We start from the raw sequence: 25,902 nt of genomic DNA on the forward strand, positions 1-25,902 counted from the left end.
GAGTTGGAAGCCACCGTTGGGGACCCTGGAATACCATCATGGAGACTGAGAGCGAGCAGAGCTCCGGCCCCACCAACGGGGGCTCCAGCTCGGGGGGCAGCTCCCGGCCCCAGATAGCCCAGATGTCCCTGTACGAGCGGCAGGCGGTGCAGGTGAGTCGGCCGAGGAGGCGGGGTGCTGCAAATAGTGGTCCTGTTTCTTTCCAGCAGCTGGGAAGAGTTGGTTAGCGGATGACGACCTGTCCATTCCAGCTCTAGAATCTTCTTTTTTTTTGGGGGGGGGATCTAGGGATGGAACCCATGGGCATTCAACCTCCCAGCTACACCCCCTGCCCTATTTTTTATTCTTTATTTTGAAACAACGTCTCACTAAGTTGCGGAGAGCTTCACTAAATAGCTGAGGGTGTCCGCAAACCGTGATCCTCTGGTCTCAGCCTCCCAAATGCTGGGATTACAAATGTGCGGCACCATGCCCGGCTCTGAGGATCTTAAGAGTTTGCAAAAGCTTGGGCACGCATACAGTAAAATTTAGTCTTTCACCTAAGGAGTAAGGGGAAAAAAAAGTCAGTTCATCTAGCCAGATTCAAACTAACCATTTCTCTCTCTCTCTCTCTCTCTCTCTCTCTTTTTTTTTTGGGGGGGTCTGGGGATGGAACCCAAGGGCATTTGACCTCCGAGCTACACCCCCTGCCCTATTTTTTATTCTTTATTTTGAAACAGGGTCTCACTAAGTTGCGGAGGGCCTCACTAAGTAGCTGAGGCTGTCCGTGAACTACAATCCTCCTGTCTCAGCCTCCTGACCATTTCTTTTCATGAATTGTCAGGTTTTTTTTTCCTGCTGTACTAGGGATTGAACCCAGGGGCATTCTACCTCTAAGCTATACCACAAACCCTATATATAGTTTTTATTTTGAAACAGGGTCTCACTGAGTTGCAAAGGGCCTTACTACGTAGCTGAGGCTGTCCATGAACCTAGATCCTCCCATCTCAGCCTCCCAAATGCTAGGGTTACAAGCGTGCGCCACTATGCCTGGCTTATAGACGTCTTTAAAGATGTATTTATGCCAGGCGTGGTGGCGCACGCTTCTAATCCCTGCGCTTGGGAGGCTGAGACAGGAGGATCGCACAGGTTTGAAAAGCCAGCCTCAGCTACTTAGTGAGACCCTTTTTCCAAAAAAATAAAAAAAGGTCTTGGAGTATAGCCTGGAGGTAGAAAGCCTCTGGATTCCATCCCCAGTACCACCAAAAAATAAATAAATGAATAAATAAAGGTGTATTTATTTATTGGTACTGGAGTTTGAACCCTGGGACATTTTACCTCCAAGCTACACCCCCAGCCCTATTTTATATTCTTTATTTTGAAACAGGGTCTCACTAAGTTGCAGAAGGCCTCATTAAGTAGCTGCAGCTGAGGCTATCTGCAAACTGCAATCTTCCTGTCTTAGCCTCTCAAATACTGGGATTACAAGTGTTTGCGTTAATTATCCTTTTTTTTTTTTTTTAAATATCCATTAGCACTGCATTTAGGGTTTTTTTTTGGCATGTCTGGGGATGGAACCCAGGGGCATTCGAACTCCGAGCTACACCCCCTGCCCTAGTTTTTATTTTTTATTTTGAAACCGGGTCTCGGGGTGTATTCATTCGAGTCACCCCTCCATGCCAGTCTGGTATGGAGCTGTACCTATCTTCTGTATTTCTATCTTTTAATAAACTTCTTTAAATCTTCAAAAAAAAAAAAAAAAAAAAAGAATGAAACTGGGTCTCACTGCGTTGCAGAGGGCCTCACTAAGTAGCTGAGGCTGTCCACGAACGGTGATCCTCTGGTCTCAGCCTCCCAATGCTGGGATTACAAGCGTGGGCCACCATGCCCAGCTTATCCTACTCTTTTTCTACCCTTCTGGTCCTTGCTGTGTTCTGTATTTCCAGGTCTCACTTTAGGAAGTAAGGGTTCAGCTAGGCGGGGTGGCGCAGGCTTGTCGTCCAGTACTTGGGAGGCTGAGACTGGAGGATCGCGGGTTGTAGCCAGCCTCAGCTACTTAATGTGGCCCTCTGCCACTGAGTGAGACCCCATTTCAAAACAAAAGAATGAAATAGGGCTGAGGGTATAGCTTGGAAGGAGTGTCCCTGGGTTCCATCCCCAGTACCACCAAAAAAAGGGGAAATAATGGTTCGTGTTTATTGCACTGCCTTACTTTATATGAGGATCGACTATAGAGTTCCTTCTCTGGTGTTTAGAGGACTATCTAGACTGCTTAGTCCTGAGAGAGCAAAGGACAAATCAGTCTTGACAGCCGGGTCCTCTCCCTGTCCAGGCCGACCTCGGGGTGCGGTGACTCGCAGAGGCGGGTGGGGGCGGCCTCCTCTGACTGCCCTCGTCTTCCCCTAGGCGCTGCAGGCCCTGCAGCGGCAGCCCAACGCCGCCCAGTATTTTCACCAGTTCATGCTCCAGCAGCAGCTCAGCAATGCCCAGCTGCACAGCCTGGCTGCCGTTCAGCAGGTGAGAGGTCAGCAGCCAGCTGGCCGAGGGAGGGGTAGTCTGTAGGTGGGAGGGGCCTGGGGAGCCAGCGTGCCTTCACTGCGCCAGGCTGCGGCAGTCTGCCTTGCCTCCTGTCCTCTTAGAGAAGGCACGGGTCTTGGCCTCCGAGACCACAGCAAGACTGTGGGGCAGTCACCTTGTAGGTATTAGAATGGCTTGGTTTTTTGTGGTACTGGGGATGGAACCCAGGGGCATTCTGCCTCTGAGCTACACCCCCAGCCTTATTTTTTATTCTTTATTTTGAAACAGGGTCTCACTGAGTTGCAGAGGGCCTCACTAAGTAGCTGAGGCTGTCCTCAAACTGTGATCCTCCTGTGTCAGCCTCCCAAGTACTGGGATTGCAAGTTATAAGTGTGTGCCACCACGCCTGGCAGAATGGCTTTTTTTTTTTTTGTGTGTGTGTGGTACTGCTGGGTGGAACCCAGGGGCTTTCTACCTCCAGGCTACACTCCCAGCCCTATTTTTTTTATATAATTTATTTGGAAACAGGGTCTCACTAAGTTGCTGAGAGCCTAAGTAGCTGAGCCTGGCTTCGAACCTGTGTGATCCTCCTGTCTCAGCCTCCCGAGCGCCACCACACCTGGCTCACATGACTTGTTTTTGATTCATTCTATTCGATATGTAGGCACTAACCACATATAGCTATCGAGTGCTTGAAATCTGGTCACTCTAAAATGAGATATGCCGTCAGATTTTAGAGTTTGAAAGTTCAGAATGACAAAAAAGTATGTAAAGTATCTCAGTAATTTTTTTCTTGTACTGGAGATAAAACCCAGGCCATTCTACTTCTGAGCCACACCCCCTGCCCTATTTTATTTTTATTTTGAAACAGGGCCTCACTAAATAGCTGAGGCTGGCTTCAAGCCTGCATGATTCTCCCGTCTCAGCCTACCCCTTACTGGGATTACAAGGCGCGCCACGCCCAGCTCCGCCTGTGGTCTCTTAATCTCTTACTGGAAGGCTGAGAGCCTTTTCCCTCACGGTCTCTCTGCTGTTTCTTGTTTTTCTTCCATCTTAATAGGCTACTATTGCTGCCAGCCGGCAGGCCAGCTCTCCAAACACCAGCACTGCACAGCAGCAGACTCCCACCACCCAGACCTCAGTGAGTCCCCTCCCGGACCGCGCCGCCTGGCTCCCGTCCTCGCTGATCTGAGGGTGTTTGTTGTGTTATTCCCGGTCCCATGTGTAGCCCAGTAGGAGTAAAAGGGAAGGGGCCAGCGTGGACCTGTGTAAGAGTCTTTGATGAGGAATCCGAGGAAGCAGGAGGGAAACCCAGGGGAGGAGGAAAGGGGCCTCCAGAGGGCAAAGAGAAATAGAACCCGTCCCATCCATTCTCCGGCTTCCCCAGGTGCCAGCACTAATGGCGAGGAGCTGTTTTTGGTCAGACCCCAAGGTAGCCGGGAGGACGGTTTGCGGAGGAAGCTGTGCCTTCCTCCGCCTCCCCGAGAGTGAGGTCCTCTGTTCCTGACGCATCACTCCGTGTCTGTCCGTCTCCCACATCTGGGTTCCTTTCTGTATCACTCAGATCAACCTGGCCACCACGTCGGCCGCCCAGCTCATCAGCCGATCCCAGAGTGTGAGCTCCCCCAGTGCCAGCACCTTGACCCAGTCTGTGCTTCTGGGCAACACCACGTCCCCGCCCCTCAACCAGTCCCAGGCCCAGATGTACCTGCGGGTAAGTCAGTCTCGGTCACCGACGTCCCGCGTGGACTCGGGGGAGAGCGTGCTTGTTTATTTAGGGACTTATTTATTGTTTTGCGGAGTCAGATCGGCCGCAGAGCCTCATGCATGCTAGGCAAGCATTCTACCACCGCGCTGCATCCTCAGCCCCAAAGCTTTTGTACCTAACTCTGGTCCCCCAGGTGTTTTGAGACAATCTGACCTGCTTCCCGTGCCTTATTTCCCCTAGACGTGGTGCTCAGTGCTCACGGTAGCCTGCAGAGACCATTGCGATCTTTCGGTAACATTTGGCTAAATTCGCGTTACAGTCTAACCTTTAACCCGTGGCTCCAGCACACAAATCCTGTGTTACCTCTCAGCTTATCTTACTTAACCGTATGGAACTACTTACTCTATACCCCTCGTCTCAGCTTCCTCTACACGTTCTAGGTTTCCTTCTGGATGGCCCATCTCAGGTGGAGAACGAGAGCGCCCTGGGCCGGTGTGCAGAGGGACAGGGCTTAGAGGTTTAACATCTGCTGTTTATTTTTTCTTGTGGTCCTTCCCTTGTCTCTTCTGTCTCCTCCTTTCCTCCGTCCTCCTCGCTGCTCCTCCTCTCCTGCCAGCCACAGCTGGGGAACCTGTTGCAGGTAAACCGGACCCTGGGCCGGAATGTGCCTCTAGCCTCGCAGCTCATCCTGATGCCTAACGGGGCAGTGGCTGCCGTCCAGCAGGAGGTGCCCTCCGCGCAGTCTCCCGGAGCCCATGCGGACGCAGAGCAGGTCAGTGGTGGGCGCCGTGCTGCGGACGGGCCGGCAGGACGGAGCCCCCGCGCCCTTGCTGTCTTTCAGAATTTTTTATTTTTTTTTGTGTGTTTTATTTTCCTTTAAAACATGAACACATTTTGAGCTGATTCGAGTTGGAGAGAGAACGTAGAATTGCCTCAGAAGAGCCCTGAGAAGTTTTGTAAGGAAGATGCATTTTCCTGCTATTCTCGTAGTCCTGGGTAGCTCACTTTTACTCAGGGAGTTTCTTTTTTTTCTTATTATTTTTTTCTTTTTTGGGTACTTAGGGTTGGACCCAGGAGAATCCTGCCTTCACGTTATACTCTCAGCCCTTTTTATTTTTTTCTTTTATTTACTTATCTATTTATTTAATTGTATTGGGGGTTAAACCCAGAGGCATTCTATCTCCAAGCTCTACTCCGTCTCAGCCCTGTTTTGTTTTTATTTGGGAGCAGGGTCTTCCTGGGTTGATGAGAATCTCATTATTTGCTGAGGCTGTCCTCCCACCTGTGATCCTCCTGTCTCAGCCTCCCTAGTACTGAGATTACAGTGTGCCTCCACGCCCGCCCGGCTTATTCAGGAGTCTTCATCCTTTCCCATAGCTATGTCTTGTGAGGCCAGGGAGGGCGGAGGGGATTCTGCTGGGGGCTCGGTGGCAGTGAGCCCGGCAGAGCTGCGGGAGCGGTGTTCGGTCCCTTCTGCTCATAAGCTACTGACCTTAACTTTTCAGTCTCCTGTTCTGTTTGCTCTTTTCCCAGCTCATTTTTTCCCTCACCATTACTGTTATGATCCAAAATACGTGTATTTTAACCTTTAGTTTATGGACGGGACGCAAACACATCGTGGTTTTACGATGGCTGTTTCATTCTCTCGGTCTCAGTTGGCAGGTCACAGTGAGCTTTGGTTGTTGTTGTTGCTGTGTTCAGATATATACTAGAGATTTCTGAGGATTAAACAGAAACGGGTGCATCCTAAGGGGGAGATGCAACCCATATCCTCGGGGTGGACGTGTGGAAAAAGAAAGCGTCCTGGCCGGGGCAGCTGTTCACAGGAGGGGTTGGTTCACACGGGCATTGCAGGGACCTTCGGGCACCTGTGTCTTGTGGACCCACAAATAGTAAATAAAGAAACCTCAGTGTGAAAAGAAGAAGAAATGGGAGTTAAGTCTTCACAGAGCTTAGAGAACAGAAGAGCTGCACTAAGCGCTGCTCCCTGTGAGGGGCACGGGGGTGCGCAGGTGAGTTGGCTGTGGGACTTTGCAGGGTACTTGCACTGCCGTCGTCGTCGTCGTCTTTTTTATTTTTTATGGTACTGGGGATGGAACCCAGGGTCATTCGACCTCCGAGCTACACCCCCAGCCCTGTTTTTTATTCTTTATTTTGAAACAGGGTGTCACTGAGTTACAAAGGGCCTCACTAAGTAGCTGAGGCTGTCCGTGAACCGCGGTCCTCCTGTCTCAGCCTCCCGAATGCTGGGCTCACGAGCGAGCCCACCGGGCCCGGCTCCCTTGAGCAGTCTCGATGGGTAGGATTTGATTTGGAGTGAGGAGAAGACTGGAGCTAGGATAGCAAGTGTCGGACGTTCGGCTCCGACGTGTCAGTGTGAGTGTGGCGGCCGGGCGGGCGTGAGGCGGTGGGTGGAGCGGAGGCAACGGTCCTGATGATACTTGGAAGAGATCCCTGCTAGAGAGGAGCCTAAAAGCCAAGAAAGGCGCTTGTAATGAGCTTCACAGGTAGCAGAAACCACTGCTGGATATTTCACGGCAGATTTTAGGATAAGAAAACTACTTTAGAAATAATCATTGACATCCGGGCGTGGTGGCACATACCTGTGATCCCAGCATTCGGGAGGCTGAGACAGGAGGATTGCGGTTCGCGGGCAGCCTCAACTACTCAGTGAAGCCCTTTGCAACTCAGTGAAACCATTTCAAAATAAAGAAAAAAACAGGACTGGGGGTGTAGCTCGGAGGTAGAATGCCCCTGGGTTCCATCCTCAGTACTGCGATTAAAAAGGAAAAGAAAAGGGAATAATCACTGAGGAGCCGGGTATGGTGACACACACCTGTAATTCCAGGAGTTGGGAGGCTGAGACAGGAGGATCGGAGGTTCATGGCCAGCCTCCACAACTTAGTAAGACCCTGTCTGAAAATGAAAAAAACAAGGCTGGGAATACAGCTCAGAGGTAAAACATCCCTGGGTTCCAATCCTAGTACATTCACCCCTACCAAAAATAAAGTAAGAATTATTAAAGCCAAGCATGGTGGTGCAGCCTGTAGGCCCAGCTAATTGGAAGGCTGAGGCAGGAAGAGCTCAAGTTTGAGGACAGCTTGGGAAATTTAGCAAAATCTTGTCTCAAGATAAAACAATAGCGGGCATGGTGGTGCACACCTGTAATCCCAGTACTCAGGAGGCTGAGACAGGAGGATCTCAGGTTTGGAACCAGCCTCAGAGCAGGAGTCTCAAACCTAGTGAGACACTGTTTCTAAATAAGTAACACTGGTCTGGGGATGTAGCTTGGAGGTAGACTAACTCTGGTTTCAATCCCCAGTACCAAAACAACAACAACAACAACAACAACAACAACAACAACAACAACAACAACAAAAATACCCCAAAATAAAACAAAAAAAATAAGGATGGTGGCAGACACTTGTAATTCCAGTATTTGGGGAGCCTGAGACAGGAGGATCACAGGTTTGCGGTCAGCCTCAGCTACTTAGTGAGGCCCTAACAACTTTGACACTATTTCAAAATAATGAATAAAAAAAAAATGGGAGCTGGGTGCCGTGGCGCACGCTTATAATCCCAGTACTTGGGAGACTGAGACAGGAGCACCGCAGGTTCGTGGCCAGCCTCAGCTACTTAATGAGAGCCTGTTTAAAAATAAAGAGTAAAACATAGGGCTGGGGTGTAGCTTGGAGGTAGAATGGCCCTGGGTTCAGTACCTAGTGTCACACACGCAAAAGTAGTAAATTAAGAGAGCTGAGATGCAGTTGGGAGGCACAGTGCCCTTGGGTTCAATACCAGTATTGTTAAAAACAAAAACCAGCATCACACCGCTGAGCCTGGCATGTGCCTGGAGAAGTTAGGGAGTCTGCTAAGAGATGCGTGGGCTCATCTGGTTATAAAGCAAGACCCGTCTTCTAAATTTTAGACTATGGAAGTAGTCCTGGGCACCAAGGCAGAGGTCACTCCTGTTTCCCTATTCAGTTCTCTTGCTTATCCACGCATCCATTCGTCGCGCCGAGCGGTGAAGGGCAGTGGTGAGCGCGCAGCTCACGTGGGGCTCCTGTTCTAGCCCCGTTGTTTCCTGGAGCCACGGGCCCCTGACGCACGTCCGTCCGTTGAGGTGTCTTCATCTATGAAGATGCCTACCTCAGGGTGTGTGGACGAAGACCGAGTGAGTCGATAACGTGCGACTACTTGGGTAGTGCCTGGATGTAACGTTTGAGTGTTAGGTTTCTGTTAGCTTTTTTTTTTTTCCGGTAATGGGGATGGAACCCAGGGGCATTCTACCTCCGAGCTACACCCCCAGCCCTATTTTTTATTTTTTTACTTTGAAACAGGGTCTCACTGAGTTGCAGATGGCCTCACTAAGTAGCTGAGGCTGCCTGCAAACCTGTGTCATCCTGTCTTAGCCTCCCAAATGCTGGGATTACAAGCGTGGATTTTATATGAAGGGGAATAGGAAGCTGTAGAAGGATTTAAATTTTTTTTTTTTTTTTTTTTTTTTTTTTTCCGGTACTGCGGATGGGACCCAGGGACATTTTACCTCCAAGCTATACCTTCAGCCCTATTTTTTATATTTTATTTTGAGGGTTTTTTTTTTTTTTTTTTGTCTTTTTGGAACCAGGGATTGAACCTAGAGCGCCAGGTACTTTGCCCCTGAGCTACATCCCGGCCCCTTATCCTTTATTTTGAAACAGGGCCTCACTAAGTAACTGAGGCTGTCCATAAATCAGGACCCTCCTGTCTCAGCCTCCCAAGGAATCGGATTATAAGCATGTGCCACCACATCTGGCTTGTAGAAGGGTTTTAAACACAGATGTGAAGTTTTCTTTTTCAAAAGACTATGTTGAGCCAGGCGTGGTGGCGCACACTTGTAATCCCTGTGCTTGGGAGGCTGAGACAGAAGGATCGCACAGGTTCAAAGCCAGCCTCAGCTACTTAGTGAGGCTCTCAGCAACTTAGTGAGACCCTGTTTCCAAATAAAATACAAAATAGGTCTGGGAGTGTAGCCCGGGGGTAGAAAGCCCCTGGGTTCCATCCCCAGTACCACACACACACACACACAGCCCATGTTGAGTTGGGCATGGTGGTGCACACCTATAGTCTTAGCTACTGGGGAAGCTGAGGCAGGAGGATCACAAGTTTGAGGCCAGTCTGGGCAGTTTATTGAGACCCTTTCTCAAGAAAAAAAGGGCCGAGGAGGTAGCTAGGTGGTGGAGCGGGAGCGTGCCTGGATTCATTCAGACAGGCACTGAAGAAGGCAGGCCAACTGGTCCTTCCGTGGAGGCTAAATGCAAATGCTGTGAGAGCCAGCAGGGGCAGCAGCTGTTACTGCAGGTCAGCGGAGGGGTGGTAGCAGTGGCCCCGTTCCCCCATTCAGGACGTTCCCCCATGGGGACGCGCTGGCAGAGTCTGCCCTTCCTGCAGAGATGTTGGGAGATCAGTTCTGTATCCATGGCCTTGAGCTTAGGGAGGCCTGGGCTGGAAGCAAACGTGGAAGTAGTTTACCACACAGATGGTAATTACAGTGGGGGATGTTTACACTTGTGCAGGGAGACGGCAGGTGTGCAGAAGAGCATTTCGTACGGAGCCCAGCCTTAGGATGAGCCGAGGTGGCGCACGCTTGTCCTCCCAGCATCCGGGAGGCTGAGACAGGAGGAGGACCGCGGTTCGCGGCCAGCCTCAGCTACTCAGGCCCTCCACAACTCACTGAGACCCTGTTTTAAAATAAAGAATAAAAAATAGGACTGGGGGGGGGGTGTAGCTCAGAGGTACAAGGCCCCTGGGTTCCATCCCCAGTACCGCAAAATAAATACATAAAATAAAGATAAAAAATAGATCCGGGGGGGGGTGTAGCTTAGAGGAACAATGCCCCCTGGGTTCCATCCCCAAAATGGCATTAAAAAAAAAAAAAGAAAAAGTAAAAGAAAAAAGAAAAAGCAGCTCCAGGGTGGCTGGAGGGTGACCGGCTGGAGGGAGGTGAGAGGGCAGTAAAGCAAGGAAGGCGGGACGCTGGGACGTGTGGAGGGAGAGCTGCTGGGGCTGAATCCAAGTATCCGAGGATGAAGGAGGTGAAGTGGGAATGCGCGCAGCCTTCAGCGGTGCCAGGAGGGCGGGACAGGAGGAGCCGGTCCTCAGTCCTCCGTCCTCCGTCCTCGGAGTCCTGGAGCGGAGGATTGCCTTCGGCAGCAGGAAGAAGAGAAGGGCAGGGGCACGGGTGGTGAGGGTGCAGATGTGCAACTGGCGAAGGAAGGTGCTTGGGATCGTTTTTCTTTTCTCTGCTAGGGGTGAAGAATGAGAGCTGAAAGAAAGTGGTTCTGAGAGGGAGGGGTGGGGATGGGCAGGAGGTGGGGAAGGGCTAATTGGGTGATGTGTGCATGTGTGTCTCCACCGTCTTGTACCCCATTAACATGTATGGCTGCAACACACCAATAAAAAACAAAAAAAATAAACAGGAAAAAAAAGTGGTTCTGAGATACAGGGAGAGTAGGAAAACTTGAAACAGCCATTGTGGAATGGAAGCTGATTTTAAAAATTATGTGATGAAGCGGGCATGGTGGCGCACGCTTATAATTCCCGCGCTTGGAAGGCTGAGACAGGAGGATCACACAGGTTCGAAGCCAGCCTCAGCTACTTAGTGAGGCTCTCAGCAACCTCCTGAGACCCTGTTTTCAAATAAAATACAAAATAGGTCTGGGAGTATAGCCCGGAGGTAGAAAAGCCTCTGGGTTCCACCCACAGTACCACCAAAAAAAAAAAAAAAAAAAATTGTGATGGCTGGGTGTGATGGTGCACACCCGCAATCCCAGGACTTGAGAGGCTGAGACGGGAGGATCACAAGTTCGAGGACAGCTTCAGCAAGTAGTGAGTCTCTTACCAACCTAGTGAAAACCTAAAAAAATAGGGCTGGTAGTGTAGCTCAGGGGAAGAATACCTCTGAGTTCACTATCCAGTTCTTAAAAAAACAAGAAAAGAAAAGGAGCTGGGTGTGGTGGCACACGCAAGTAATCCAGTACTTGGGAGCCTGAGACAGGAGGATCACAGGTTGGCAGCCAGCCTGAGCGGCTTAGTGAGCTGTTTCAAATAAAATAGGGCTGGGTGTAGCTTGGAGGTAGAAGGCCCCTGGATTCAATCCTCAGTACTAGAAAAATAATGAACAGGACAGTAAGTAAAGAAGAGAGGTGTGGAGTTGTGACGCGGAGGAAACATGGTTGCCAGATGACGCTGTGTGCTGGAGAATGGTCCCGATTACTCTGTAAGAGTCTCTGAGGCCGCAGCCTCCTCTTTGCTCCTGCAGCCTGAATTCAGGTTATTTTCACCTGGCTTATTGTACCACTTTTCTAAGTGGTCCTGATTTCAGTATTGTCTACTTGTAAAATCAGGGAAAATGTTTTTTTTTTCTTGGTACTGGGAATTGAACCCACAGACACTCGACCTCCAACCTTTACCCCCAGCCCCATTTTATTAATTTAATTTAATTTAATTTAATTTTTTACAGTACTGGGGATAGAACCCAGGGGCATTCTACCTCCGAGCTACACCCCCAGCCTGATTTTTTTCCTTAATTTAATTTAATTTATTTAATTTATTATTTATTTTTGGTGGTACTGGGAATAGAACCCAGGGGCCTTCTACCTCCGGGCTACACTCCCAGACCTATTTTATTTTATTTTATTTTTATTTTTACTTTTATTTTTGTGGTACTGGGGTTCCTGGAAGCCCTTCTACTTCCGGGCTACACTCCCAGACCTATTTTTTAACATTTTTATGTGGAAACAGGGTCTCTTAAGCCAGCGAGGCTGACTCCGAACCAGCGCGATCCTCCTGACTCAGCCTCCCAAGCTCAGCGATTACAAGCGTGCGCCACCATGCCCAGCTTTTTCCTTATTTTAAAACAGGGTCTTGCTGAGTTGCAAAGAGCCTTTGCTAAGTAGCTGAGGCTGTCTGCGAACCGCGATCCTCCTGTCTCAGCCTCCCAAATGCTGGGATTACAAACATGCACCACCACGCCTGGCTGATTTTTGTTTTGAAGCAGGGTCTCACTAGGTCGCCAGGCTCTTGCTAATTGCTGATGCTGTCCTCAAAGCTGCGATCCTCTTATCTCAGCCTCCCAAGTACTGGGATTACAAACCTCAGGCTCCCAAGTACAAGCTTGTGCCACCACCCCCAGGTAGGATAATTGTTTTAAAAGAAGAAGACATACATTGTTACTAATTGTTCTTTAAATTACATCTCTAGTACACAGGGTTCTATATATCATAGTCTTTGGTTTAGGACACTCATTGGCCTATTCACAATCCACTTTGATTCCTTCAGTAATTTTCAGTGGTGTATTACTGGCTGGTGGTGCAGTTGGGCCTAGCGTACGTGTGACCCTGGGTTTGATCCCCAGCACTGCCAAAAATAATGTTCTAAGTCCTTACCATTTCCATGCCTGCGTGCCCTGCTTGTGATAACAGTCGTTCTGATTTCTAGATCTATACTTTCCTGCGTCCCTCTTAGATAGTTTTATTGTACCTCTGTATCTCTATAAAGTTTTACAAAGTATTTTTATGATGAAAAATTTCAAGTGTATACAAAACAGAGGAAAAAAAAAAGAATCCCCGCCATCCAGCTTCAACAGTTCTCAGCACGTGGCCGTGTGTTCGGGCTGTCCGTAGATTAATTTGAAGCAAATCCAACACCCCCCCCACCAAATTTGTATTTTAAGTACGCTATATGTAATCTTTTTTTTTTTTTTTTTTTTTTTTTTTTTTTCTTTCGGTGGTACTGGGGTTCCTGGAAGCCCTTCTACCTCCGGGCTACACTCCCAGACCTATTTTTACATTTTCATTTGGAAACAGGGTCTCCTAAGCCAGCGCGCGCGGCTGGCTTCGAACCTGCGCGATCCTCCTGTCTCTGCCTCCCAAGCGCGGGGATTACAAGCGTGCGCCACCACGCCCGGCTGTAATCTTTTTTTTTAATTTTTAATTTTTTTTTTTTTTTTTGGGTACTGGGGATGGAAACCAAGGGCATTCTACCTCTGAGCCACACCCTCAGCCCTATTTTTTATTCTTTATTTTGAAACAGGGTCTCACTGAGTTGCAAAGGGCCTGAGTAGCTCAGGCAGGTTGAGAACCGGGCTCTTCCTGTCTCAGCCTCCCGAATGCTATGCTTTCTTTTCTTTTTTTGTTTTTTGAGCGGGCTTGTGCCCCGTTGCCCAGGCTGGTCTCCACCTCCCGGGCTCAAACCATCCTCCTGCCTCAGCCTGCCTATCATTTGGGGCTGCAGGCGGGAGCCACTTCTCTGGCCCTGGGAGGACGGCTTTTGTGCTGGAGATTGAACACAGGCTACACCTCCAGCCCGTCTTACATTTAATGTTAAAGCAGGGTCTCACTGAGTCGGCAAAGCTGGCCTGGAATCTGTGATCCTCCTGTCTCGGCCTCCCCAGTTCTGAGATTCCAGGTGGGTTCTATGACTCGACTCTGTTGATTCCATACTTGATCTTCACCTAAAGGCCGAGAAGCAACTTGTTGATTCTGAGTACCAATCCCAGTGGTCTCCCGTGACCACCCACTCCCACTTTTTCTCACCTCCCACTTACATATTTTGGAGCACCGTGTGCTAGATGCTGCAGTGGGTGCTGAGAGTATAAGATTATAACAGTGAATACGACGAGTAAGACAAACTTGCCATACCTTTTTTTTTTTTTTTTTGCAGTACTGGGGGTGGAACCCAGGGGCATTCTACCTCTGAGCGACACCCCAGCCCTATTTTTTATTCTTTATTTTGAAACAGGGTCTCACTGAGTTGTAAAGGGCCTCACTAAGTAGCTGAGGCTGTCCTCTAACTGCGATCCTCCTGTCTCAGCCTCCTGAATGCTGGAATTACAAGCGTGCGCCACCACGCCGGCTCTGGAAGTCTTTCTTGATCTTGCCGTCTGTTTGTTTGTACCTGTGCCCACTGTTATGTTGTGGATGGTGCTTCCCTTGTAATGGGCAGTTGTCCTAAGGAGCAGGGTCTGGGTCCTCGTGCCTGCATAGTGGGTATGTGGCAGATGTTGGAGGAACGAGTGGAGAGAAAAGGGAAGGTCGGAGATTTTGGAGGAGTAAGGGGTGGAACCTGACCATGGATGGAGGAGACTGGGGCTCGGCTGTGACTACCAAGCTCCCCCGGGAGGTGGGGGGCCTTCCGTGCACACTGCGGAGGGAGGCGGGTACAGCCCGAGGTGGCCGGGGGTGGGGGTGGGGGATATGTTGCCGTTGCTATTTTTGTTGCTTTTTAGTGTCACAGAAATCTACTTCTTGAAATGTCTTCCAGGTGCAGAACTTGGCAGTGAGAAACCAGCAGGTCTCAGCCCCAGGGCCCCAGATGCAAGGCTCCGCGCAGAAGGCCGTACCCCCTGGAGCCTCCCCGGCCTCCAGCCAGGCCCTGGCGGTGGCACAGGCTTCTGGGGCCTCCGGCCAGTCACTGAACCTCAGCCAAGCTGGCGGCGGCAGTGGGTCTAGCCTGGCAGGGCCCTTGGGTCCCGGCGGAAGTGGCCAGGCCCCCGGCGGCCTGGGGCAGTTGCCTTCCTCCGGCATGGGTGCTGCGAGCTGTCCTAGGAAAGGCACAGGAGTGGTGCAGCCCCTGCCTGCAGCCCAGACAGTGACTGTGAGCCAGGGCAGCCAGACTGAGGCCGAAAGCGCGGCCAAGAAGGCAGAGGCCGACGGGAGCGGCCCGCAGAACGTGGGCATGAACCTGACGCGGACGGCCACACCGGCGCCGAGCCAGACGCTCATCAGCTCGGGTGAGTTGCCAGCCGTCCTGATGTCAGGGAGCTCGGGCCGGGTTGAGGTCTGCAGGGCACTTTTCTCTTGGCCCTGGCGTAAGGGAAGGAAAGAAACCATACCAGCTCGAGCCCACTTGGCAAGGACAGAGGGCGTTACAATGCTGAGCTTATCTGTGTCCCACTAGCTACAGTCAGCTGACAAGGTACCTTGCCTGCTCCCTCGGCCCGAGTCTGCAGGTTACTCGCTGTGTCTGCGCTCTCCCCGGTGTGAGCTGGGCGGACAACTCGAAGAGCAGATTCCCTGTCCGTATGTCACTCAATAGTTTGGTACAAGGGGCACCTTTTCTTCTGTCTGTTTAATGGTGCTCATTTCATCCGGGTAGAGCAGATAGATAGAAATGCCCTGGAGCTCTGAAGAGTAGCAAATAGAACCATAATACAGTCAAATTAGATAGATGTGTGTGCCTTACTTGGTAATGTTGATTTTTGCCTTGTTTCTGACACCTTAGTTACTGATCTATTTGGATAATTTACTCACAAAAAACTAGAGTTAATTATTGCTAATACTAATTATTTAAGTACTATAGTGTCATTTTGCCATTTTTTCCCCTTCCAGTACTGAGGATTGAACCCAGGGGTGACTTCTCACCGAGCCGCACACCTAGCCCTTTTTATTTTTTGAGTCAGGGTTTCACTAAATTGTTCAGGCTGGCCTCGACACTTGTGTTCCTCCTGCCCAAGCCTCCCAAGTCGCTGGGATCACAGGCCTGCATCGCCACGCTTGGCAAGACACCGAAGCCTTTGTATTCCAGAGTGCTTCCCCATCACTCCGCACTCTCTGGATGGCTGGGCCTATTTGGGGGGTGGAGAGGGCCAACCCCGGGTACAGTGGAGGAAGCTGAGCAGAGTCAGAGCTACCGCGGCTGCTGACTCTCAGACTTCTAGGTCCTGGTGGAGTGTGTTAAAAACCGAGGCCTTGATGGGAAGATGTTGGTGTCTTTGGCTCTGTGGGAGTTTATCTTTTCAGTGACTATTAAAGGCCCATTATGTGTCAAGCGCTGGATTGTGTTCTAGGCATGTGAAAGTGACCGCAACATGGAGTCAAAGCTGGGCGTCGTGGCATACAGTTACAGTTCCAGTCCTTGGAAGGCTGAGACAGGAGGGTTGCAAGTGTCGAGGCCAGCCTCGAACTTAGTAAGACCCTGTTTCCAAATAAGAAATAAAATTGGGCTAGGGGTATAACTTGGAGGTAGAATGCCTCTGGTTTCAATCCCCAGTACCACAGTAAGTAAGTAAGTAAGTAAGTAAGTAAATAAATAAATAAAAATAAAAAACCATGGAATCGGCCTTCACAAGACTTAAAGTCTCATCATGTGGGCCAAGGGCCGCCTCTACTCCTGAGGATAGAAGGAAAGGATAGGACGTTTAAGAATAGCAAAGAAAAGAATCGAGAACTCAGTGACGTGGGGAGGGTCTCCCTCCGCATCTGACTGTGTGGTGGGCTTGCCCAAGCCCCGCGCAGGCTAGCTTCCATTCGCTGCAGGACCACCCAGACGCGCCTTGGAAGGGCCGCGCTTCCCATTCGCGGTGGCCATTTCTCCTCTTCCCTTGCCCTGCCCTGCGCAGCCACGTACACGCAGATCCAGCCCCACTCGCTGATCCAGCAGCAGCAGCAGGTGCTGATCCAGCAGCAGATTGCCATCCACCACCAGCAGCAGTTCCAGCACCGCCAGTCCCAGCTCCTCCACACGGCCACGCACCTCCAGCTGGCACCGCCGCAGCCGCCGCCCGGCCCAGCCCCGCCGCCGCCCGCCCAGCCTCCGCAGCCAGCCCAGACCCTGGTGGTGCAGCCCATGCTCCAGTCGGCCCTGGCCCTCCCGCCCGAGCCCACGCCCAAGCCTGCGCCCATCCAGTCCAAGCCGCCCGCGGCTCCCAGCAAGCCTCCTCAGCTAGGTGCCGCTAAGATGTCCGCCACCCAGCAGCCGCCTCCCCACATCCCTGTGCAGGTGGTGGGCACCCGGCAGCCGGGCACGGCCCAGGCCCAGGCCTTGGGGTTGGCGCAGCTGGCAGCCGCCGTCCCTGCTTCCCGGGGCCTGCCCGGCACGGCTCAGCCTGGCCAAGCCCACTCGGCCTCCTCGCCACCCTCATCCCAGGCCCCTGGGGCGCTGCAGGAGTGCCCTCCCGCCTTGGCCCCTGGCGTGACCCTCGCCCCCGTGCAGGGGACAGCGCATGTGGTGAAGGGCGGGGCAGCCCCCTCCTCGCCCGTGGTGGCCCAGGTCCCCGCTGCCTTCTACATGCAGTCTGTGCACCTGCCGGTGAGTGGGGTTTGATGCCTCGATGGTGCTGCCACTCGTGGGGTGGACTGGGACTGGAATAGAACTTCCTTCAAAAGACTAGTCTAGCCAGGCGTGGTGGCGCATGCTTGTAATCCCAGCATTTGAGACGCTGAGACAGGATCGCGGTCTGCAGTCAGCCTCAGGCCCTTTGCAGCTCATTGAGACTCTGTTTTAAAATAAAGAATGAAAAATAGGGCTGGGAGTGTACCTCGGAGGTGGAATGCCCCTGGACCCATCCCCAGTACCACACACCCACACACAAAGCAACAATAAAAAGCCTATGTCCGCTCTGTCTGTCAGAGCGACGTTAATACATAGGACATCTGGGTCTCATGGTTCCAGTCGGCCTGGGCTTTGGACATATTGTGAGTTAGGTCAGGAGAGTCCTCACCCCCAGTCCTTGGAAAGACAGCCGTTTTTAACTGGGCCACAATGAATATGGGGCTCATGGTCTGTCAGGACTGAATCACTGCACTTTCTTTTATCCTGATAATGAAGTTATAATTGGGGTGACCAAGAAGTTTTAGTTGTACTGCGGACAGTGTTCAAGTTGGGGAGCAGGAGTTAGGACAGTGTTTTCTAAAGGATGGAAGTATCCCCTTACATCCCCTACACCTAAGTCCTGGTGCTCTCCTGCTCTTCACCACGTAGAGCAAACCCCAGACGCTGGCCGTGAAGCGCAAGGCGGAGTCGGAGGAGGAGCGGGATGGCGTCTCCACGCTGGGCTCGGGGCTTCCGGCCAGGGCATCGCCTGCAGCAGAGAGCCCCAAGGCCGCAGAGGAGCAGAGCAGTCTCGGAGGTGACCAGCTTCGAAAGTGCCGTGCAAACACACAGGACAGACACGCTCCGAGGGGGCCAGAGGAGGACTGGGCTCAGCAGAAAGCCGGCCTGAGCTTAGCAGACAAACAGTAGCTCCAAAAGTGGGATCTGGGGCGGAGGCCAGCCGCGCCCTGTGTGCTGGTGGAAGGCCTGGCGGCTCGGCTACCTTAGGCTCTCCCACATCTTACTGTGTGTGTGTTTTGCAGAGAAAGGTGAACCAGTGGCCAGTGTGAATGCCAGCACACCAAGCGGCGAGCTGGTGGCCCTGACCCCCGCCCCGTCCGCACCGCCTCCTACGCTGGCCATGGTGTCCAGGCAGATGGGGGACTCCAAGCCCCCACAGGCCATCGTGAAGCCCCAGATTCTCACCCACATCATCGAGGGCTTCGTTATCCAGGAAGGAGCCGAGCCTTTCCCGGTAGGCGGGGCCTTGCAGCGCGCGCACTGAGCTAGTCAGTTACTAAGGAAAGTTCAGCGGTGTGTATTTAGTTGTAAAGAAGGGAGAGAAAAGGAAAGTGAAATGTTGGGAAGAGGACAAAAGGAAGAAGTCACCTTTAAATCCACACTGTTTAGTTAGGTAAGTGAGGAGGTTTCATGATGGAGAGGATTATGGCAGAGAGGGAGGTTGAGGAGCGGCGGAACCGGGTGAGACCAGGGATCCGACTCTGCCTCCCTGCTTGAAGGGGAGGGACCAGGCCGGGCGGTAGGAGCCCGCCCCGCAGCCTGTGGGAGGAGCCAGTTAGAGATCCTCCAGTAGCCTTACTGACAGGGACTCTCCGGGAGAAGCGTTGGAAGCTGCAGGGAGGCCGAGGGAGCTGGGCTGACTTAACTGTGAACTGTCCTTGGGCAGGTGGGCTGTTCCCAGCTACCGAAGGAGTCCGAGAAGCCGCTGCAGACGGGCCTCCTGCCCGGGCTGAAGGCGAGCCAGTCCGGCGGCCCCCGGGGAGGGGACAGCCCCTCTGCTGGTGAGTATTCCTGTAGCGTCCCACTCACGGAGGTATGTGTAGGGTCAGTAGTAATACCTGCTTGCTTAAAGAAGGAATTAGATGATGCCCGTCTATTCACAGAAATCATACCGTAGGTGTACCCAATAATACAAAACATTATAGAAGCTGGGCGTGGTGGCGGACGCTTGTTATCCCAGTACTTGGGAGGCTGAGACAGGAGGATTGTGGTTCGCAGCCAACACCAGCAACTTAGTGTGGTCCTCTGCAACTTAGTGAGACCCTGCTTCCAAATAAGAAATAAAATTGGGCTGAGGTTTTAGCTCAGAGGTTAGAATGCGTCTGGGTTCAATCCCTAGTGTCAGGAAAAAAAAAAAAGAGCTATAGGATTAGGGGGATATTTATTTATTTTTGTGGTACTGGGGGTGGGACCCAGGGGCTTTTCTACCTCTGGGTTATACTCTCAGACCTATTTTTTAATACTTTTTTTTTTTGCGGGTCTGGGGATAGAACCTAGGAACATTCTACCTCCGAGCTACACCCCCTGCCCTATTTTTTATTCTTTATTTTGAAACTGGGTCTCACTGAGTTGCAGAGGGCTTGCAGAGGGCTTCACTAGGTAGCTGAGGCTGTCCACGAACCGCGATCCTCCAGTCTCAGCCTCCTGAATGCTGGGATGACAAGCGTGCACCACCACGCCCGGCTTTAACACTTTATTTGGAAACAGGGTCTCACTAAGTGGCTGAGAGCCTCACTCAGTAGCTGAGGCTGGCTTTGAGCCTGTGAGATCCTCCTGTCTCAGCCTCCCAAGCGCTGGGATTACAAGCATGTACCACCACGCCCGGTCGGGGAATTTTAAAGTAACCTGTTAAAGCCAGACATGTTGGCATGTGCCTGTAATCCCAGTATTTGGGAGGCTGAGAAAGGAGCATCACAGGTTGGGGCCAGCCTCATCAACTTGGTGAGACCATGTTTCAAAATAAAAAATAAAAAGGAAGCCAGGTGTGGTGGTGCAGGCTTGTAACCCCAGTGCTTGGGAGGCTGAGAAAGGAGGATCACAGGTTCGCGGCCAGCCTCAGCTACTTAGGCCCTCTGCAACTTAGTGAGACCTTGTTTCAAAAATAAAGAGTAAAAGCCAGCCAGGCGTGGTGGCGCATGCTTGTAATCCTAGCACTTGGGAGGCTGAGACAGGAGCATCGTGCAGGTTCAAAATCAGCCTCAGCTACTTAGTGAGGCTCTCAGCAACTTAGTGAGACCCTGTTTCCAAATAAAATATAAAATAGGTCTGGGAGTATAGCCCGGAGGTAGAAAGCCCCTGGGTTTCAAGCCGGGCGTGGTGGCACACACTTGTAATCCCAATATTTGGGAGGCTGAGACAGGAGGATCTCAGAGGACAGCCTCAGCTAGTGAGGCCCTTTGCAACTTAGTGAGACCTTGTTTCAAAATAAAGAATAAAAAATAGGGCAGGGGATGTAGCTTGCAGGTTGTATACCCTTGGGCTCCATCCCTAGACCCGCAAAATAAAATAAAATTCAGGCTGTGGGTGTAGCTCGGGGGTGGAGTGCTGCTGAGTTCAGTCCTACTCCCCATCTCCCCCACACACTCACACAATAACCTGCTGAATTAATGCATTACTGCATTAAGGATATATTCGAAAGTGATAGAGTGGAGAGTGCTTGCCGAGTACGAGTTTGATCCCTAATACTATGAAGAGAAGCGAGATATAAAATAGGATGTTTATTTACTTATTTATTTTGTGGTACTGGGGATAGAATCCAAAGGCGTTCTCCCTCTGAGCTGTTAGATTAAAATTAGTAAGATACCTACAATGGAAGTAATCTGGCTGAAGTTTGGTAAGACTCTAAAGGCTGGACCCAGTGGTGCATGCCTGTCATCTCAGGGACTTGGCGGGCTGAGGCAGGAAGATCACAAGTTTGAAGGCCAGCCTCCACAACTCAGCATCAAAGGGGCAGGGGCAGAGATGAGTCTTCACGCACTTGCTTTCAGGGAGTCTTTAGGTGGGCAGCCGGTGACCCGCAGGGAACTCCCTGTTTTTCAGAGCTAGATAAGAAGGCCAACCTCCTCAAGTGCGAGTACTGTGGGAAGTACGCCCCTGCGGAGCAGTTCCGGGGCTCCAAGAGGTTCTGCTCCATGACTTGTGCCAAGAGGTAGCGTAGCCTGGCCGCTGCCCAGAGCTGGCTTCTCCACCAGCCCTCCCCCCTGGGCCTCCCTCCTGGGGTCTTGGCCTATCCCCCCTTCACTCCCCTACCCTGTCAGGGGCCCTCCCTCCTGGGGTCTTGGCTTACAGCTGCCCTCCTGGGCCTCCCTCCTGGGGTCTTGGCCTATGGCCCCTCCCTCCTGGCCCCTCCCTCCTGGGGTCTCGGCCCACGGCCCTCCTTCCTGACTCTCCCTCCTGGCCCTCCCTCTTGGGGTCTTGGCCCATGGCCCTCCCTCCTGGGGTCTCGGGCCCACGGCCCTCCTTCCTGGTCCTCCCTTTTGGGGTCTCAGCCCATGGCCTGCCCTCCTGGGGTCTTGGCCCACGGCCCTCCTTCCTGGCCCTCCCTCCTGGGGTCTCGGCCCATGCCTGCCTCTGCTAGCGTCCTGTGCCCACACCAGCTTCAGTACCAGCTGTGTCTGAGGCTGCGTGTGCCCTGGCTCATAGGTACAACGTGAGCTGCAGCCACCAGTTCCGGCTGAAAAGGAAAAAAATGAAGGAGTTTCAAGAAGCCACGTTCGCGCGGGCGCGTCGGCGTGGCCCCCGCCGCAGCTCCTCTGACATGGCCCGGGCCAAGATCCAGGGCAAGCGCCACCGGGTGAGCGGGTGGGCCATGCCAGCAGAGGCTGCTCCCCTCTACTGGGCTGGAGGGGTGCCGGTGTTGAGCTGATGAGTCAGCACCTGGGGAGGGCTCACCAGTGTGCGCATTCCTTCCGGGGCAGGTGTCCCGGCCTTGGGGTGGCTCACCTGTGGGCATGTCCCTTCCGCGGGGCAGGTGTGCCGGTCTTGGGGGGACTCAGCTGTGCATGTGTCCCTTCCGCAGGGGCAGGAGGACTCCAGCAGGGGTTCCGACAACTCCAGTTACGATGAAGCAGTGTCCCCCACATCCCCCGGGCCGCTGTCAGTCAGGGCTGGGCATGGAGACCGGGACCTGGGGAACGCCATGACCGCCCCACCAACCCCGGAGCTGCACGGCATCAACCCTGTGTTCCTGTCCAGCAACCCCAGCCGCTGGAGTGTGGAGGAGGTGTACGAGTTCATTGCTTCTCTCCAAGGTGCTGAGGGGCCTCCTGGGGGTCACCCACTTTTCCTGCCTGTGAGCATGGCCGAGGTCAGCGCTGGCGCCCTCTGCTGGACAGCCTCAGGCTGGGCCCTACTTTGGGATTGGGGGGGTGACTGGGGATGGACCCAGGGATTCTACTTGGGAGCTGCACCTTCACCCCTTCGGAAGCTTAGTAACTGAGGCCGTCCTCCACCGAGTCCCTCCATCTCAGCCTCCCAACTGGGATTACAGGCGTGCGCCACGTGCCCCGGTTCCCTAGCTTCCCTCTGGGTGGTGCTGTAAGAGCAGTTTTGTAGTGTTTTTCTGACTCAAGTCGCTTTGTCTGTAACTCTGGTTTCCACCATGGGTAAAACTTGGCTTCTTTGGTATCAGGGACTGAATCTAGGGGCACCACTGCTGAGCCGCAGCCCCAGCCTTTCTTGAGATAGGGCCGCATCCAGCCACGTGTTGCTGTGCCTGGCTAAAACTAAGGACCACTCTAACCTTACTTTCTTCAAAGCAGAACTATTCTCCAGAAAAAAACCAAACATCACCCTGTATTTTTTTTGCTATTTGCTCTTTATTCTGGGCCCTCTTAACAGTAATGTAAAGGCTCTTAACTTTGACCTTTCTTGTCTGTGTAGAAGAAAATATGCCCATTTGTGTTCTTTCCACTCTGTTTTGAGTGACAGACATAACTTACAGGGACTTCCCTGACATGGTTTCAGTTTGCCCTCAGAACCGTGTGGAGCAGAGCATCGTTTCCCAGGTCTGGAGCTGGCTGCTCACCTTGGTAGTGCTTTCTTGGGCCTGGGGACACTACCTCTAATCTCTGTTATTCTCAGGAAAGGGTGTCTATCTACTATGTATTTCCTTTACAGGTAGCTGGTTCTTGGCCTCTCCTTTCCTATAGGCTCACGAGATGACCTCGTGTTGTCTACTCAGGGTTTCAGTCAGGCATCCACTGCAAAGTGCAGTCTCTAGCCGCAGACCTTCCCATAAGCCCACCCTCGTCCACAGCTCCCTGAGCCCCCCCATCAAGCATGCCCCAGGGCTTTTACCTCACCCCGCCCACACCCGGGCTCCCGGTGTTGTAGTGTTGTAGAGGACGTTGGGAGGGAAGGCCTCAAGGCTGCGCGGACTGGGCACAGCCCCAAGAACCTAGCAGAGGTGGGCAGGGAACTGCGCCTCGTTGATCAAGTTGTTTCCGTGGTTGAACAGCCTCCTTTCCTGATCTCATGTTTTCCTTCTTAATAAGCGCCCGCGGTCGTCTCAGACCTTGACGTTACTGAACCCAGGACAAGGACTCTGGGCCTGGCCATCGCTAGGCGTTTCCTCATCTTTAACTTCCCGTGAGTGGAGCTACGTGGCAGCTCCTCATCCACCATCTCGCGTTTCCTCCTAGGCTGCCAAGAGATCGCAGAGGAGTTTCGCTCCCAGGAGATTGATGGACAGGCCCTCTTGTTACTCAAAGAAGAACATCTTATGAGTGCCATGAACGTCAAATTGGGCCCTGCCCTCAAGATCTGTGCCAAGATAAACGCGCTCAAGGAGACCTGAGCGGCTGCACAGAGCGCACTTCCCGCCGCCCAGGCTGCAGGAGGCTACGTGGCGCCTGGAAGAGACGCGCGAGCCCTGGCTGCGGGCTGCGTGGTGGCAGCTCTGACTTCGCTCTGGGCGACGCTTTATTTCAAGTCTTCACAGATCTTGCCGTCCGTGGAGTCTAGCCAGGGTCTCGGTTTCCCTCGTGGGGTAGGGTGTGTGGGCAGGCCAGGCAGCAGGGGGATGTGGTCTGCGTGCCTGGGGAGGCGGGTTTTCTAGCTGTGTGAGGGACACAAGCAGCAAGACCTGGCGCGCCCCCTTTCTTCAGGACTGCGGTACCGCAGCCTTTTTGTGGTCGCTGACTCCCTTAGTATCGGGCATTTTCTCCTGTGGGGCACCCGCAGCGGGGTCAGCGCCCGGCTGGCTTCTGACTTGGCACAGGGCTGGGTGTTGGTCTGACACCTGCGTGGCTGTTGTCCTTTCTGCCCCCATCTCACCTGTTTTCTTCTACCCTATCTTTTCATTTCTGAACTCTGCTCTATCCTATAGCTTTATAAACAGGAGTGTGTGGGCTGAGGTCAGGATTGTAAGTACCTGCCTATGTACAACAAAAATATGAAATATTTTTTTCTTCCTCAGTAAAAGGATGAAAATTGGTCTTACTTGTCTTACTCCGTTCTATTCTGCCGACTTTCATACAAATCACTAGGCCAGCATGTTTTGTTTGTTTTTTAATCATTAAGCATTTTTGTACAAAAATTGGTGTATTTTTTCCCATTTTAAAACACTAGGGTATGGGGGAGAGATGCAGACAAGTAACAAAGGAGATGCTTTTACAACATTATTTTCTCTATTTAGAAAGAAATTCAGTATTATTGAAAAGCCCAAAGTTGAATGATATCACTTTCTCCTCAAGGCCTATGGGAGGCCCCGCCCACCGACCCCGCCCGCTGACCCACCCTGTGTCCAGTGAAGCCGTTCTTCCCCATTGGCCAGAGGTTCACTCTAACAACAAGGTCAGCCCAGGACTCGGGGCATATGGTCTAAAGGCAGACAGAAGCCTCAGGGTTAAGAGCCTCCCAGACACCAGGGCCAGAGGGTGCTCCCTGAGCCAGCAGGGGGTGGGCGCGGACTGCGAGCAGGCCCCTGCTCCCTCCCACTGCCCATCCAGAAGATTGAAAAGTGAAAACCACACGCCTGTGAAGAAAGTGCAACATGTTTACAAATGCCGGCAGAGAAATGGGAGTAAGTGTCTTCGCCAGCTGTACTGCCAGTGGAGAAGCAAGCCCGCGCGGACATCCACCGCGCGGTGAACGCCTCCCTGCTCAGACCCCCGCGGCATCTTTCAGCCAGCCTTTCCCAGGACGGCTGCTGGATTAGGCGTTTTCACTACACATGGACTGAAGACCACAAGGCCAGGCAGACCAACTCCAGCCGTCAAGCCTCCCCGATGCCTGCAAGGGTGTGATGGGACCTCCTGGTCCCGTGGTTGGCAAAGTTCACATTTTTGCTGTCCTAATCCCAGATGTGGGAGAAACAAGTCTAGAACATCTCTAGGCCGAGACCAAATGGGAGTACTTGGGTTGCAGCCAAGTAATCACTCCAAAGCAGTTCCAAGCAGCAAGAAATCACATCAGCTTCTCATGGAGACTACCACAGGGTACAGTTACAGCACGAAAGCAACCAAACCTGTATAAATAATGCTGCTTTGCTTTTTTCTTTAATTAAAGAAAATCCAGTGTCTCAAAAACTTGTGAAAATTACTTAAAAAAGGAAGGGCCAAGGACCCTTTGCCTACTTTAACTGTCCTACGTGTACCTTCCGGCAGCAGAAGAGTCCAGGAGCCTCTGTTTCCACAGGTCCAATTACCTTACAATTATACCTCTAGAAGAAAACCACAGAGAGCAGAGGGAAGGCAATGCTAGTGCGAAGAGGACACGGAAAGCCGGGAGCGCGAGGGGCTGGGCAGGAGCGGGCAGGAGGTGGAGACCTGGTGAGTGCGCTTTGGTTTGGGGACTGAAGAGGCTGGCTGAGTGAGCGCGTGCGG

General features: G+C 52.3%; 1 protein-coding gene across 14 annotated transcripts; it reads left to right on the forward strand.

The window, feature by feature from the left end:
• PHC1 (polyhomeotic homolog 1) lies at positions 1 to 23,873 on the forward strand (the record flags this gene model as incomplete). 14 transcript variants are annotated; one of them, XM_080705201.1, is made up of 15 exons in its annotated part: positions 39 to 152; positions 2,386 to 2,496; positions 3,557 to 3,637; positions 4,061 to 4,210; positions 4,821 to 4,976; positions 14,507 to 14,975; positions 16,584 to 16,798; positions 17,069 to 17,272; positions 17,945 to 18,092; positions 18,319 to 18,530; positions 18,963 to 19,077; positions 21,116 to 21,224; positions 21,719 to 21,869; positions 22,095 to 22,326; positions 23,719 to 23,873. In XM_080705201.1, the coding sequence occupies 15 exons, from the start codon at positions 39 to 41 to the stop codon at positions 23,871 to 23,873; spliced, it is 2,622 nt and encodes an 873-aa protein (XP_080561327.1). The 14 variants fall into 14 exon arrangements, with proteins under 14 accessions (XP_080561320.1, XP_080561327.1, XP_080561328.1 ...); XM_080705202.1 differs by having other exon boundaries at positions 17,129 to 17,272; XM_080705194.1 differs by having other exon boundaries at positions 1 to 152; positions 16,584 to 17,272.
• Between the last annotated feature and the right edge of the window lie 2,029 nt (positions 23,874 to 25,902).

Source organism: Muscardinus avellanarius (genome assembly GCF_963383645.1).
Source record: "Muscardinus avellanarius genome assembly, chromosome: 11".
In the NCBI taxonomy this organism is placed as follows: Eukaryota; Metazoa; Chordata; class Mammalia; order Rodentia; family Gliridae; genus Muscardinus; species Muscardinus avellanarius.